This window comes from Mastigoproctus giganteus, chromosome 7 (genome assembly GCF_048544385.1).
Source record: "Mastigoproctus giganteus isolate SK-2022 chromosome 7, ASM4854438v1, whole genome shotgun sequence".
Taxonomy (NCBI): Eukaryota; Metazoa; Arthropoda; class Arachnida; order Uropygi; family Thelyphonidae; genus Mastigoproctus; species Mastigoproctus giganteus.
Window position 1 is genome coordinate 207598824 of NC_143581.1, and position 18041 is coordinate 207616864.

The following is an 18041-nucleotide window of genomic DNA, read 5'->3' on the forward strand; positions in this document are numbered from 1 at the left end:
TTAATATTGTAATGATTCACCAGGCATCATTTGTAAAATTTCTAAATTGATTCTTTCACACTCGTCATTTTTTGGAGCAAAAATAGTGGAGCAAAGAAATTGCATTTACATCAGTAAGGTCAGGGCCAAAAACAAAAGAAATCAAACTGTCAAGAACTATTAGATTAGGATCTATTTCAATTTTTTCCAAAGTTCCAGGCACTGTGGAATACATTCCATTTCTGACTGCAAGCAGGAAATTAGCGAATTCTATTTCATCTTGATTAGCCCTCATGTTTTGCTGTAAATGGTGAATTTTGAAAGAATTCCACAAATGAGAATATTTTAAACAATTTCTGACTATTAAGTGCAGTGAACCATGAGAAACAACTGGAAGCACTTGATGGAAATCTCCTCCAAAAACAAAAACTTTGCCACCGAAAAGCATGTCATTGTTATTCATGATATCTTGTAATAAGAGGTTAACAACAATGAGAGCATCACAGGAAGCCATTGGCACCTCATTCCACAGTATTAGTCAAGCAGCCTTAATGAGTTCAGCTGCTGGACTATTTATTTTGAGAGAGGAAATAGACGATTTGGTTAAATTCATAGGTAATTCGAATCTGCTGTAAACTGTATGTCCCTCCTTGCTTCCTGGAGCAAGGAGGGACGTACAGCTATGCCAGTCCAAGCAATTGGAATAACAGGAATGTTATTTCCAAGGCAAAAGTTTATTATACACTGATAAACATAGGTCTTGCCTGTGCCACCAGAACTATCTATAAAAAAAGCATTATTAACTGATGTATCATTGCACTGTACTACTGTCGTTATCTCCCTAATAATATTTAACTGGTCTTAGTTAGCAGTCTGTATCATGGTTTCATAGAGTTGCAAATAGTTAACTGAGCTAAAGGTAAAGTTTTGATGGTGCGAAGAGCTAGAAGTGTTCTGAAGATCAGGTAAACCAACAGTTAGTTGGTTTGAGTAGAAAGACTCAAGCCATGGGCAATTAATATTTTATTGATTTCACTCAGACATAAATCATGTGCTATGTGAACATCTTGTGTCCGCAAGTAGTCTTCACAGAGATACTGTTTATAGCTGTTCCTTAACGTTGCTGTATTAATAGGTTGAAGGTAGACTATGATGAGGCACTTGGGGATCTGCAGCTTTCTGCAAGCATCTTTGCCATTCAGAATCATCAATAAGTAAGTTGTGAGCTTGGGGGGTTTCTTTGCATGAAGGATATTCCACACCTTTGTAACTTCTTAAATTTTTGAAACTGATAGCACCTACAATGTGGAGTAATAACAGCCAAAGGTAGTACCTCTCAGTATCTGAAGGAGACACACCGAACATTCTGCCAATAACCTTTCCAAAGCTAGACTTTCTTTTCTGCTATCTATTATTATTAACCTAAACATAGTGTACAGGTGTGTCGGAATAAATCCACAAACTGCAAGTCCCTACATTATTATTATTATTATTAGCCATATGGTGCTGTTTGTTATTTGGTTTTTAGGAGCATTAGCAACTAAGGCCATATTGCTCTGGGAATATGCTGTGGTCATTCCCTGACCTTTCCGCATCCTCTGTATTTGGTGGTGACGGGCTCGAACCCCGGTCTAATCAAGAAGCGTGTGCTACGCACTGCTGCTCCTTCTCACCTGGCTACGGAGGCGCCTATCCATATGGTGCAAGGAAGCCCAAGGTTCATGCTGCACCAGCCAAAAAAAAAAAAAAAAAAAAAAAAATTCTGAATTTTGTAGGAACTGCAGTTTATGGATTCTCATTTAAATGAAACCAAGCAGTAAGTTTGGTGTTCTTGTACTCTGAGTAGAGTTGAGCATCAGCTGCATCATCTTCAGTGAAATACACGTTGTGCTCCAACTGTAGATGCACAGGTAGTTGTCCAACTTGATAAGATTGATCGTGCATTTTGTAAGCAAATATTCTGTATGCTGCTTCTGCAGAGACGATGTACCTCGTATTAATGTGAGTTGTTAGCTCACTGTATGAACAATATTGTTATTTTTCGGAACAATTTGCATGTGTCCTTTATAAATGTATTTATGTAAATACTTCACGCTATGAATGCATGCACAGATCTCAACATTAATGTGAGCATTGAAATACTTAAGACGGAATGTATTATAAATAACAACCCACTTACTGTCAATCGTTACTTCAATGCCACCAACAGTTTTTTCAACTGTGTATCCAGTATTAGGGATCTCCGATATACTCAGTAACCATTAACATTTTCCCTTTTTCTAATGCAATGTCTTTGGGAAAAATTTTGGGGCATGCATTGTCCTTCATACAAACACAATGGATTCAGCATACAGCACGGTCCATGAATCATGTGTGATTTTACTAAGTCATGCAGTTGTAAGTCATAATGAGGATTGGGGATTTCAGCACAAACTACTTTATCTGTGTCCTCAATTTCCCTTATTTTATACTTGTCTTCTAAAGAAAGAAGTAAATGGACATGAGGTAAATCTCTTTTTTAAAATTTGATGGTGTAAATGTAAGTTTTAGCAACTCCAAAAATATTCAGCGTTTCAATCAGCCGCAACAGTTCCTAAACTTTAGCATTAAAAACTCTTAACTACAATGTCTGGCTGATTGTTGGGTGTTTGAGGGAGTAAAGATTGTCATATTTCATCCCAATTTCTATTGCAGACAGGTTAAATTTCCAAACAATCACCATAGCATTCCGATTCATTACCATCATCAACTGCTCTTGCATTTAAAGCGTCAGCTAATCCAACAACTTTCAACTCTACCGAGATTGCTGATGTCTTATGAACTTCAAACGATCTCCTTCAATCCTACAATAATAATCAACTAATACTTGTTGAGACAGTTTCCCTGCATTTAATACAGGATTGAAATATCCTATGGGGAGTGAACCTCTGGCTGCAATTTTACAGCAAACATATTCTCGTAAAGTGAGCTGATGATGAACAGTTGTCTGTCTTATTCCATTGCATGTCACAGAAATATGCCAACCAGGCTCTCCTCATGGCCAAATAAGTTGTTGTTATTTGGTTTTTTAGGAGCATTAGCAACTAAGGCCATATTGCTCCGGGGATATGCAGTGGTCACTCCCTGACCTTTCCGCATCCTCCATATTTGGTGGTCACGGGCTCGAACCCCGGTCTAATCAAGAAGCGTGTGCTACGCACTGCTGCTCCTGCCCACCTGGCCAAATTAAGTGGATATGCCATAGGGTCAACATGCATGTTGCATAATTTATAATTTATATCTGTCCCTCTTTAGGGTAAACAGCAATTGATGGGTTGGATGGTGGTGCACCATTATGCGATTCAAAAAAATTCAGCAACCTCTGATACCATAGGGTCATTAATATGGTCTTCGTTTGGTTTATGATAGAACTTTAAAACAAAATCTAAGTTGGGCTGTCGGTTTCAGCAAGTGCTCAGTTGTATTCATCATCCATTTTTTTCCTTCATGAATTTGTAAGTTCAAGCATATGGGTTAACATCATATAAAATTGTGCTTAACTGTTCATGATTTCTTACTTTAGGAGCCTATTTTCAGGTTTTTGCATTCGAAATTATTTTCCTGGGCTAAATCTAATATATATATTTTATGAATCCCGAACACGAAACCCTGGCCATAAGCCGGAGTTTCATGTTGCCCTGGAAATAAGGAACTGATGGAATGATGGATATCTCCCAAAATCCGAAATGTGTAAGTCCCACGACCGGATGGCAGTTTTGCATTTTCTCCAAAAGAAACAAAAGAGAAAGCATTACTAACTGATATTTTTGGACAATTCATTGTCATCTGTATATAAAGAACTTATGTAAGCAGGCATTTTGGTTGCCGGCAATGAAACTCTGCCGTTTTGACATGTAGAAAAATGATCCCCGACTTTTTCATACTTAAAATGTAACACTTGACAATGAACACACCTTTCATTAAGTAGACCAATACTGTGACATATTAAATCTTTCGGATCCTTAAATGTACATTTCAGATCGATCCTGGATGCATTTTCAGGAGCACGAAAACACGCGTTTCTTCTTTGCCACAAAGTACATTCAACACAACCAATCAGAGTAGCATGGTGGCGGCCACGTGGCCGTCTGCTTCCACATTCTAACTGTGACATACTTCTCAAAAATACATTAAAAAAAATAAAAGGCTGACAGACAATCTTATAATAACATAGGGAAAAAGCCTTTTGCCAAACACACACTTGGTGAAAACTCTCCCATTCCAAAAATCACATTTAATATGATAATTTATTTCTTTATTTGTGTTATTATGTACTAATTTTATATCATGATCGTTATGTCTATTCTATTTAACTACTTCTATTATAATGCAACTTACCTTAAATAACCTCAAAACAAAAACAAACTCGAAGTTGATAATGATAATAAAAAAAAAATGAGTTCTAAACGAATTAAACAGTCAATCAGTCTCTAATAAATAGCAATGAGTGTATGACCTTGCTTTGCCCAGCCTAGCTTGCAGGGGCTGCAGAAAGAGAGCGAGAAAGATAGTGAGCAGTGCAATGGAATCCTAGCAATTAGTTCTTTCTTTTTGTAGTGGGTCTAAGGTAAGCAAGTGCTAGTAGACAAAACTGGCCCATTCTCTTAAAATAAAACTATTCAGAATTTTTATATTTTCCCATTTTTCTGCATATCTAGGAAGAAATATCTTCAATTTGAGACCACTTTCAACCCGATTGGTTAGGCCCATTATTCACAATGGCCATCTCAAGAAAATGGCTTCCGTATTAATATATAGATACTTTATAACTTTGGGATTTTATACAAGGTTTCTTCTTTTTTTGAACAGTTTATATGAAGAGTTTGTTCAATTTGAAACAAAAGCTTTCACAGCATCAATTAAGTTGTACTGTAACATTCCTTATTTGTTATACATCCTTTGCTCTCAAATTTATGTAGAAAATGTAAATTATATAGTTATATAATAAACTTATATAAATTATAAAGTTTAAATAATGTACTGAAATATTTTGGGATTGTAAAATGAATTTTCCTATTTTCTTTCAAAATTCTAGGTTGTCTTATTACAAATCAATTAAAGTTGAAATAAGATTATTAAATTTGAATACCAGATATTGTAATGCCTGGTATTATAATGTATGGCTTAGGTATAAATTTTTCATGTCATAATGCTGATAATTTTTTTAAAATATTTATTTTTAATTTTTTTTAATATTTATTTTTAAATATTTTTAAAAAAATTATTTTAATTTTTTTAAAATATTTAATTTTTTAAAAATATAAAAATTTATTTGAATATTGTAAAACTACTTCAAAAATATGCAAGTTTACATATATTAAGACTTACTAAATCTCGCCATCCATTAAATGGACGACACTGTTGGATCATTTCTGCTTTCTTTTTACTGCATCCAGGTATGCTAATTAGTTCTTCCATAGTAGCTTTCTGTAAAAAGGATAATACTACACTACGAGCAGAGTGCAAAGTACTGTCCACATGATCACTACCATCACTATCATATACCTCATTGTTAACAAATTCTTCTCCCTCTTCCTCTGATGATAACACAATTACTTCTTTTGCTGCTGTTTTAGATAAATTAGAATCAGTACACTGTTCAACTGACTTATTTGTTTTCACTTCTAAATTATGCTCATTCTTCACGACCGTAGTTTCTACTTCTTTATTACTGTCTGATAGTAAGTTCAGACTGGCAGAATTATCACTATTTTTTATTTCAGTTTTAATCCATGAAGTTTGTATTGTTTTATGTGGTGATCTTATATTGCTATATGTTTTCATAGGCTCTGTTTTTAAGTTTTGATTTCCTTCTGAATTCAACCTGTTAGATTCCTGAATATGTGAACTATCTACACAAGTTACTGCATTAATAGAATTAGACTCTCCCTTTAAGGTTATCTGAGTTTCGTTAACTACTGTATCTTCTGCTTTAGAATTATCACTTTTCTGCAATATTTGTTTGTTTTTATCATCATCATCATCTGATACTACTCTCATAACAGCTTTCCTTTTCTTAGTTAATATCCTTTTCTTTGTGAACTTAACTTCATTTGATAATGATTGATCACTATCATCAGAATTATATACAACGCCTTTACTTTGTTTTTCTCCTTTATCTTCTGAAGGTGGCTGGTTATGATGCCTTGAGTATTTCTTTTTGGGAAGGGGCTTCTTTTTTATAGCTTCAATAGCTTTTTGAAGATCCCAACTACATGATACAAGAATATCTTGTGCTTCCTAAAAAGAAACAAGTGAACAATAACAATAAATAAAACAAAACTTCTTTTTTTTTTGCAGCAAAGTTTATAAAATAAAATATAATACACACGTACACACTATTGAATCTTTAAAAGAAAAGTTCTGACCAAGTTATATAGTTAATAAATCAAATAAAAATGTAAAATATTACATATTCTTTTATATGTTAATTTAGATCATGATGTGTCCACATGCTACATACCAGAAAAATTTGTATTTAATATAATTCAATTTTATCATATGCAGATTTCAAATTATTTCAGAAATCAATATTCAAGAGTCAAACTAATTTACATAAAAATACTAACAAATGCAAAATCAACTAAAAACTATATATATTTCATTGTCATATAATCTGACAATGAATTGAACATTTGAAAAATTTCTTGCATAATTATTCTCAGCAATATTTCCAAAATCAATTGATTTAAAATTCAAAATTTGATGTCTTTAGGTGTATAATTTTATTAAATTTATAAGCACAACAATCTTTAGCTTTATAACTGACACATATGACCATAAAATGTTTACTTAATCTTATGACTGAGCAGTGCTCAGTAACTTGTTCTTTAAAATGTGTAGGAGTAAAATCTTCAGAAATCCACAGAAGAATGAATAAGCAATACAGCGTAGTTGAGTTCATCATTATGCCGCAGAACCAATCAATGAGACAGACTCACACATACACATAGTGCAACTTCAAGCTAAAAAATATGAAGTCAGGACTCTGCCAGGAGAATTTTACTCAATCTCTTGGAATTATTCTGGTCCTTTAGCTACTGATTTTTTAAAGAAAAATAGAAGAATGATGATCTTTGCTGTAATCGTCCCAAAAATTAATTTAAACGTAGTATTAGAACAAAAAGATATGGTTGCATGCAAATAAAGATACATTCTATTGCAGAATTACAATTATAGACCAGATTATTATTATTTTATTATTATTATTAGCCATATGGTACAAGGAAGCCTGAGGCTTATGCTGCACCAGCCAAAAAAAAAAAAAAAATTCCCGAGTTACCCCCCTGTGTGGGAGAGAGAGAAGTAGAAAGGCATCACCAAGAAAGAGGAGTATGATTATATCCAGCTCAGGACCCTGGGTTTGCCAAGCCCATACTCACCAGATGTGAGCCCCTGGATGGCGCACAAACGTATTTTGCTCGCAACCCCTCTATTAAATATAAAATTGACCTTAATGTAAACCTGGAGGTAGGATGACCAGATTTTTAGAGAACAAAAATGGCATTTTATAAATTATGTAGTAGAAAATTTTATTCAATTACTGAGAAAGGAATAAAAAAATTGTTTCCATTTTAATTTACACATTAAAATAATTGTTTAATATTTTAATTGAATACATCAAAAACAACAAATCAAATTGTTATTTTTCAATTAAGATTACAAAACAATAAAAATGAACAATTACAAAACAAAACAGTTAATGAGAAGGATGAGCCTGGATAACCGATAATATTTGGTGCAATGTTTGAAATTACTAAACTCATGTCATCTTCTGGATCAAGTCTGGAATCCTTTTTTGTTTTTATAGCTGTTAATTTTGAGAAACCAACCTCACATAAATATGTAGACCCGAAAGGCAGCAATGTTTGTATTGCCATTTTCAATAATTATGGATACTCATCTTGAAGAGAATGCCAAAATGTTTCCCAAGTCGTCTTGAAAAGAGTGCATAATGCTTCGTCAGACGACAAGGTGATAAGATGTTCCTTTTGCTGAATGGTAATTTCGGGACATGAAGAAATATCAAAAACAAAGCGATCACAAATCCAATGCAACTTTTTTTCTGGAGATACATTAAATCGTTTGGAAAAATTCTTAATTAGCACTGTTAAGTGGGTGGCAATGATATCCCTAAATTGTAAAATGTCAATATTATTGCTATTAACAAAATCAGAAAAACATGGGAATATTTCAGTATTATTAAACTCAAATTCAGTTTTCCAAAGATTAAGCTTCTGAGTATTTATATATTTGTTCCCTGTCCTTGAGGACTTAAATTTAAATCATTAAGTTTTTCATATATATCAGCAAGGGAGCTAAATTTTCCAAGCCATTTTTGATTTGTGAACAATTGAGCAAGGTTCTGATTTTTATCCAATAAAAACATAAAACTTCATGTTTGAGGTCAAAAAGATGTTGCAACACTACTACTGGACAAGCATCTCACTTTCGTATATAAAAGAAGCATTTCATCCCATTTCATTTTTCACATGAAAAGTCTGCTTTAAATAGCAGACTTTTCATGTGAAAAGTCTGCTATTTAAAGCTTCTACTTTTTAATAAAGTTCATCACACTTATCCCATTTTTCAAAACTTCGTGCAAATCAGTTTGAATTTCCTTCACTACTAATGCTTCCCTATGTACAGTATAATGCAATGATTCAAAACTATATTCAGAGCAATTTCCTTTACTTTGCCTTTTAAACATTTATTTTCTCCTGTTAACGCAGCCACACCATCAGTACAAATCCCAAAGCAGCTGTTCCACGTTAGTTTATTTGTTTGAAAGAAAATATTTATAACATCAAAAATCTTTTCGCCCGTTGTTCTTCCTTCCAAAGTTTGCAAAATAGAAAATTCTCTAAAATATCTACCTCGTAGCAGTATCTCACATAAACAATAAGCAAGATTTTAAATATCTGTAAATTCATCTAACTGTATTGCAAAAATTGGACTTTCTCTCAATCGATTTAATAAACTGAATTTTATGTTGTCCGCAATAACTGTAACGCACTGTGAGACTGTGTCTCTGGATAGAGGAATGGTATTTAAATTGTTGCTGTACTTTTCTCCATGCATAACTGAAATCATTTTTACAGCAGTAGGGAGAACAAGAGATTCAGCAATAATATGTGATTTTCTCTACAAGTTATCAGAATATTAATAACAGTAATCAGGAGTGTGCTACTACAACAAGATCTAGAAAAGTAGGCAAATGAAGTTTAATATTAACAAATACAAGGTATTGCACATGAGTAGCAGTAACCCCATAATAATATACCAATATATAGTACCACACTTAGAGTAATCATCATAAAAGACCTGGGGATAACTGTGCAATCAGATATGAATTTCTCTAAGCAGTGCAGACAGGCTGCCAGAACATCTCATGGGGGGTTTTATCAATTATACAGGAATTCTGAAGTAGGTGATTATATCATTGTATAAGGCGATGGTTTAGCCACATGTTGAGTACTGCGTACAGGTCTGGAAGCCTTATTTTAGGAAGCATGTGGATCTGTTGGAATGGTGCAGAGAAGGGCAGTAAGATTAGTGATTACTTGCATAACAAATCTTTCTTGGTAAACCAAGAAAGATTTGTTATGCAAGTTGCAGTGTCTTGAAATGACACACCTGCAAGGAGGTGTGATTGAGGTTTTTAAGCCTTTGAATGGATAGAATAAGCTAAATGGTAATGGCATCCTTACCCTTGCTCAGACAGCACAAATGGCATAAATTTAAACTGAAGAAGGATGGCTGCATGATAGATGTGCCAAAAGTTGCTTTCAGCCAACAGGTACTTGACTGTTGAAATAAACTTCCAACTGGTTTTGTGGAAGTGGGTGCTTTTAAATTATTTTAAGAAAAACAAAAAACAAGGCAAATTATTAAAGCAGCTGAATAGGGAAGATTTTTTTATTTTTTTTGTTAATACTGTATAAGCTTGCTTTCTTGAATCATTTGCCATTACTAATATCAATTTGAACAAATAATACAGGGAAAAAATTACATAATCTAGATTACTAGGTCATACAACTGGCTGCTATGACCTGAGTAACTGATGTATCAATAATTTTCAAAACAAGAACTAACCCATACTTATTTCAAATGCTTATTGGTATTTGCATAAGTTTCCAATAAAATAGTATTATTATAAGAAAACTTTAGAGTACTTGCTAACTCTGGGACATTATACAGAGAACATCTGAAACTAAACATGGTCAATGTATAGTATACAAATTAGATGATTTAACTACATTTTAACAAATAAAGATGAGACACACGGTATTACATGATCAAAAGAAAATGAAAGAAAGGTGACTTGAAAGAAGGATATTGCGTGAATAATAAGATAAACTGAAATTATTTGCTATTAATTTTCTTGTGACAATATCAAAATTAAATAACACATACAGTGAATGCTGCTTATTGCATTCGTGGATAGCGTTATAATTCGTTTAATGTTATCAAGTCCTGATCAGAAGTACGTTAGTATAGGGAAAAAAATTTTTATTGTAATCAGCACTTTAGTTTTTGTTATCACTTTTTGCCTTATTGCTGTTTCCACATGTGCAGTGAAAGAGATCAGGTGGTGATGACATATTCTTAATTTACATATTATATAATCATAATGGCAACAAATAAGAAATAAATACAAAGAAAACCAGTAACATAACTATAAAAACAAGAGAAGAGGGGATGAAGAAGTAAATTGAGAATAAGGATGTTGTGGGAGGAATACCTTCCTAAAATAATTTATAATAAATTCCAATTAGTATGGATGGCACCAAGGCTGAATTGTGTGAAAATATCACTATAAGTGAAAATGGAAATCCAACTACAATGCAACCATTACTGCCAGAGAGAAAAGTTGATGACGTAGTAGAGCAGTATCAGCTTTTGAGGGCACAAAAGGTGATATTGTTGTACACGTTGGCACTATTGACCTTAAGAGTAAGAGATCTATAGATTTACTTAAAAAGTGCAGGTCAATGTTGGAAAAAAATCGCGAGTTAGAATTAAATTTGAAAGTGTCTACAATTCTGCCCAGACACGATAGGAGAGAGTATATGATGAGAACTTTGTCAATCAATTCGGCCGTGGAGAGACTGTGCAAGGCTCATGGGGTAGAAGTTTTTTCAGCATGGTCTGCGCGTGCTAACAGGAGAAACTGCTTCTACAGGGATGGGATACACTTAAATAGAAAGAGTGCAAGAATATTTGCTGATGCTATTGAGGCAGTGTTAGGCGAGTCGGAAAACTGCTAGCTTGGGGGGAGAATTCACAGACTAAAAGATTAACAGTAGCCACAGGCAGAGGTGAAAGTGATTATTGCACTGCTTCTATTTGAATGAGCAGCAGCAGCCTGGAAAGGTGCTAGGAGATTTCAAAGACTGCTGGAAGTCACCATGGAACAAGTAAATACATGGGCTGCATTAGGGCAACTAAGAGTAAGAACAGGTGTGCATGTATACTTGCATGTACACCAATGCTAGAAGTACAGTAAATAAATTTCATGAATTTGAAGTGCTGGTCAAGACATCAAATGCAGATATTGTTGGGATATCAGAGACATGGTGTCACACAGATATAAGCACTGAAGAATTGGAATTTGGAGAATACAAGGTGTACGGAAATGATAGATGGGCTAGGAAGGGAGGAGGGGTTATGCTGTTAGTTAAGAAACACAAAATCTAAGGAAGTGCATCCAGTTTACATAGATGGACAGTGCAACGTTGAGTCAGTTTGGTGTGACATAAACACTGGGAAAGCAAAAAGAAGTAGAAGTGTGTTATAGAAAGGAGTAGAAGTGTGTTATAGGCCTAATGACTCTAATGAGTACAACGAACAATTGTTCAGAGAAATAGTGGGTGGGTAAATCAGAATGTCTTGTAATGGGGGATTTTAACTTTCCAGATATTCACTGGAACTTGTGGGTTAGTTACTTGCACACAAGCAAGACTTTTGTGAATTTATTGGATGATTGTTTTCTACAGCAACATATTCAAGGAGTAACCAGAGGGAGTAACACTCTTGATCTGATTATCAGTAGCGATTATTCATGTATTAAGAATTTGCAGATAAAGGAACCAATAGGTGACAGTGATCAAGTGTACTGATGTGGGATTTACTTAAAGATGTAACTACCATCAAGGGTAAATGGAAGCATTTTTGCTTTCGTAAAGGTGACTACAGTGGTCTCAGACAGTTTTTAAAATTTTATACAGTGGGATCGACTGTTGATGTTACCAACAGCAAATTCTAAATGGGAAGCCTTCGAGGAATTAATTTTGGAAGTTACTAGGCTTTTCATACCAAGATTTGGACCCTATATGAATGTGAAATGAACTAATGAGGCTCATGGCAGAGAAGAAAAATTCACTAGATGCATATAAATTATCAGGAGACACAGAGCCTATGGCAGATATATGATAGTCTGTAAGCAAGTTACAAAGGAGGTTAGGCAAGCGAAGGCTGATTATGAGAAATCTTTGGCAAAGGATGCAAACAAAAACAATAAAGAATTCTTTCCTTATGTAAACTCTAGGAGGAAGGGGATGAATCAGATTGGTCCAATTGATATCGATGGTTCAATGTTGATGATCCTGCTCAGATAGCTGAAAATACTGAATAAGCATTTTGCATCTACATTCACACATGGGGAATTCTGTAAGGAAGGAGAGGACAGAAGTTTACTAAACTCTAACACGGAACTAAATCATTTGGTAATAACGAAGAGCAAAGTGGAAGAGAAATTATTGAAGTTAAACATAAAAAAGGCACCTAGGATAGACAGAATCTATCCAGTTATATTGAAGGAGGCAATCAGGGAAGTAAAAAAAATCCTTAGCCAAAATTATGAGCGCATCCTTATGATTACGAACCTGAGGGGGCATAGATTCAAATTGAGGAAAGACAGTTGTAGAATAGATGTGCGGAAGTTTGCTTTTAGCCAGCAGGTAGGTGATTGCTGGAACAGACTTCCATCTGTTGTTGTGGAAGTTTATAGCTTAAATAAATTTAAGGCTGAACTGGATGGGTGAAATGGGAAGAGTTTTTTTTTGGATGATGCTGTATAAGCTTGCTTTCTTGTATCATATGCCTCAACTAAAGCTAATGCTAATTACTATGAAATAAAAATAAATTAAAACAATGACTACTGAGCTCCGTCTCACTGGAAGGCCACAAGGCTACCAACAGAATCACTACATTTCAAAAACTAAACAAATCAATTCATTACTGACCTGAAAGATACACTGATCTGCCCACCAATGCAGCAAATCTGATGGTGGCCCTTTTGCAGTGAGAAATTATAAAATAACTGTTCAGGGCATCTACAAAACAATACCAACCACTAATGGAGAAAAAAAAGTAAAAAAAAAAAGTATGAAAATAACCTTCATATATCAGTATATGAGCAACGTATCAGCATCACAGCCCACTACTACCACGGAACAAAACATGAAAACTAAATTTATTTATTTTTCATGTTTTTCCATATGCACACACACACACACACACACACTAGATTTTAAAAAATTTTGAGTGCTCTTGTAATATCATGCTTTTATACTTACCATAATATCTGATCCAGGATACATTTCTAAGAGATTTCTTAAACTACGTTCTTTTTCATTAAAGATCTCATATTCATCCATAAAGTGCCTTTGCTGACTAGTAGATGATGGGAGTTGAAGTTGTTTTTCCCTTGTATTTTGATCTTGGTCCTCCTCTTCACTATCACTTATAAATGCTTGCCTAATACGTTTGACTCCTTTCTGGACTTTAAGTACAGGGTTTTGATGCAATGGTGGTACATTACATGTACTGACATATGACCTAACAATACGCAGAAAGTAAACGAATCCTTTAATGATATATAAATAATATAAAAAATAAATAAATAAGATATATCAATGGCCAGGATTTCAAAAATACATTTTTTAAACAATAATGCAAGAGCAAGGATGTCTTTTCTGTTATTAACAGATTATAATTGGCATTATGGTTTTCACTGGCTATATTTGTCATAGTTGTTAACTGTTCCTATTCCATGTATGAAGCTGACTGCATATTTTTATTTCAGCTAACTTAATTGAAAATTTTGATTTTAATATATATCAAAAAGCCACATGGTCTATGAAACAACTTAGTAGATTGACTACTTAGGTTAATATTTTGCTTCAGCAGGATTCTAATGGCCATAAGTAAATGCTACAGTCTAATACCCAAGACAGAACAAACTTCCTTAATTATGAGTTTCCTATAGAAGCACTAGTGTTAAACAAATAACATCAATGAAAAGCCAATCTGCTATTTGTTTAATATAGCAGCAGCACTATGCTAGCCTGTTTCAAGACATTGATCTCTCATCATATGGCAGGTGATCTCGATTAGTAAATCTCTAACAACTTGCAATAATAAAGCAATTCTGAATTGCTTTATTAGGTAAAATAAAGATGCTTAATATAGCATTTGTATTTATTAAAATAATCCAAGTTTAAACTTCTTTATACCACATGGCAACTAAGAACTGCTTCATAATTCAAAAGTTAAGAGATTCATTAAATGAAACCATCCTCCATATGAGTACCTCTTAAAACAGACTGGTGTGGTAATACCTTGTATTTTGAACAAATAACAAACTAGTTTGTTTTTTTTTAATCAATGTTACTGTTTTAAAAGTAACTGTTACTGGTTTAAAAGTACTGCTTAACTAAACAAATGGTTAAGGAAGTTTGTTCTATTCTGAATATTAAGTTCATCACAATTGTTCATGGCAGTTTGAAATCCTGCTAGCCACAAAATATGTTAGTCCTCAGTTTACTACAATATAACATAACTTACTTATCTACACAGATAAAGACAACAGCACAGCTGTGAAATATTCGTGTATATTATCTGGTAATGGAACTTTCCATTACTAGATAATATATTACTTTCTATAGTAGAATTGAGTACCTTTTAATATTCTTATATATATTCCAATATCACTCTGATTCTAACTCAATGGAAAAATTTCCAAATCTTAATTTGTTTATATTACAATTTCCTCCATCTCTCATGATGGATTGGTCCTTAAAAATCTGCTTATATAATCTAATTTTTTCCCTTATTTTGATTAAATGGCATTATTGAAGATCAAATTACTATACTATGCAATGCGATATGTCTTGTCTGTAGGAACTTTTAGAATATCAGCTAATCAGGCCTAGTGTGCCACTTCTCATGGTGCTCTAGTTCATTTATTTAATTTTGTCATGTATTATATCTAAACAAGTACATGTTCAGAGGTGAACTGGCATATTCTGTGAAATAAAAAACCTGGAATAACTCATGAGGGACCTCTACTCCCATTGCCTGAGAATGACTAACTACAACCTCAAATGAAAAGATCTTTAAGAATTCCTCTGGGCTCTGACAAAATTCAAATCCAGACCTCTCTAAATGATTATCAGTTAGTGAAACGAATACTGTCAGGCAGGACTACGTACTGTGGACATAATGCACTTTAAAAATATTACCAAATGTTTGATGCTTAAATTTACAGCAGATGCTGTAGCACGAAGATATATATATTTTGAGAAAATAAAAACAATCATTTTTCACTTGCAGAAAAGTGAGAACTATTAGACTCTTACTTTTCCTCTAATGATTGCACTCATGTTCATGATAAATCTCCTTCTACCTATCTAAACAAACACTTCCCACTCAATGCCTTCTCTGGTTTTCAGAGAAACAGAGACTAGAAAAATCCTAAATTATCTTGATGCCAAGAAGTCTCCAGGTACTGGCAGCTTAAAACCTGTGCACTGGGTTAATTCCTGTTTTGTATCATCTTATTCCACTGATATCTTTCCTTCTTTGGAAAGATATCAGTGGAATTCTTTGTGGAAATTTGCTCATAAGAAGGGACAAAACTTCTTTCTTTCCAATTATCATCCTTTGCACTTACGCAACCCATTCTAATGTAATGAAGAAATCCGTTAACTGCTAAGCCCTGCATCATCTTAAAACCTTCCATCACATCAATGTTCACCAATCTGGATTCCAACAGTACCTAATCCACTAGTTATATTTTGGCTTTTTGCATAGCAAGCTTAAAGACACTCAAGCATATGCTCCACACATTGCTAATTTCAATCGGGAGACAAAATAAAATAAAACCATACATAAATTCTAATTAAATTTATTAAAAACAGATTCTATATATCACAGATTTCATGGATATTTCTCTCCTACATCTTCAGTGACTACAGATATGAAAAAGGAAACATTTCATTTATTTTGTCCTATTTGAAAAATTATCCTGTGTCATGCCATTCAACAGTTATAGCTTTTAATCAGGTTTGGCAATAAAAATCTTTTTAAACACGTTCCATGTTATGGTCTGATTTTTGGAACTGGGTACCCAGGTCTCCTCTCCAATTGCTCACTACATGTGATGGTAGATACTCTGTCTTCTAACTTCTTAACCTTATACTTTTGAAAGATTTGTATGGGTTTTTTTTTGAGTATTTTGTATGGAATCTAATTTACTAGGCAAGAACAGTTTACACTTAATCATTTTGATAATGAACACAATTGTTAACTGTATTTAGCAGTCATGCAGGCTTGAACCACAGTCCATCAAACGAGTGTACTAATGCATTCTTGCACTTTACCACTAGACTATGTCAGGCAACATGAATATAAATAAACTAGGGTATAATCAGTCATATAATGAATGAAAAAATTTCTATATACTTAAATGTACACATTGTGAATTAATGTTGCTATTTATTTTTAATTTCTTAGTTACACAACTACAAAATAAAATTAATACATCAGCAACCAGGATAACGACTGCCAGTTCCCTTTCTAAACTTTACAAAGGACAATTTTCTTATTGCACTTAAAGGTCACTTGATAGAATTACAGAAACCTTTTTTGTATTTACATGCAATTAGTCCACTAAGCCAAAAAAATCTACATCAAGAACATCTTTCATCAGTTTTCACTAATCTTGAGTGATGCTAATATGTCAAATTTCACTTAAAAGATAGCTAAAAGTATCTTGTGCCATTTGAACCGTCTAAGTCAACCTTTTATAACCTTCTGGCTGAAATATCAGAAAGAAGTGCATTTTAAATAACTTTTTTGAAACATTCTTTGTAAAAATTTATTTAAAGTGTTTGTGCTGGGCTGAAAATCCTACATACAGCCACATACAGGATGGACTTTTGATGAAATTCGTCAATTCTAGCAGAAAGGTTTTTTTTTTTTAATATTTCCAATGTACTTGACCCTAAAATAAGAATTGGCATGATTTTCTGATTTGCAAGTTTGTGCACTTAATTAGAACTAATTTCTGTAGTAAATAGGCATGAATTACAGCAACTCACTGGTGGGTTGCACCAGATACTGTTGTTGATGTAATGGCTCTTATGATTCACTGGTGTTTGTGCATGTTTGATGTTGCTTCTGTCACAATCAGTTGTCTTACATCACTGGAAAAGTAAGAGAATTAGAGAAATTCCAGTATTGTTTTGTACTGTGTAGTAATGAATTATTAGAGATAATATCTATCAAAAATGCAACAACCCATCAGTCAGTTACGTTGCCTGATAGTAATGGTATAATTGGCAGAGTTACTTCCTGGTATCTGCTTATCTTTTATATGATGCAATAGAACATACTTTGTTTGTATTCAGTATTCAGAAAGCACATCAATGTTAAAAATAAGTTTTGTATTTCTCTTTGTATGATAAGAAAATATGAAAGGTTATTAGGAAACATAACACTAATAATAAAAAAAAATAAGAAATAAAGCCTTAATTGCAATATATATTCATTTCTATTCTATCAAATACAGTTGATATAAAAAGTGCAGAAGAGTATTACTGTATTTTACAATCAAATTCATCGATTCATAGTTTGTTCCCAAAACTATAAGTTGGAAAGTGTAATGACAACTTCTAGTAATAAACAAACAAAAAAAAAAAAACACTGAAATATTTAAGAATGCATGTTGTGTATTC

At 33.4% G+C, this 18041-nt stretch overlaps 1 protein-coding gene across 1 annotated transcript in view; it reads right to left on the reverse strand.

Moving 5' to 3' along the window:
* LOC150083623 (SWI/SNF-related matrix-associated actin-dependent regulator of chromatin subfamily A containing DEAD/H box 1B-like) overlaps positions 1–18041 on the reverse strand; it is a 276675-nt gene that overhangs the window by 207981 nt on the left and 50653 nt on the right. The window contains exons 4-5 of the mRNA XM_090377391.1: positions 13599–13860; positions 5347–6258 (exon numbers count right to left, since the gene is read on the reverse strand). Of these exons, the coding sequence (XP_090233517.1) occupies positions 5347–6258; positions 13599–13860 (1174 nt within the window). The remainder of the gene's footprint in view (positions 1–5346; positions 6259–13598; positions 13861–18041) is intronic.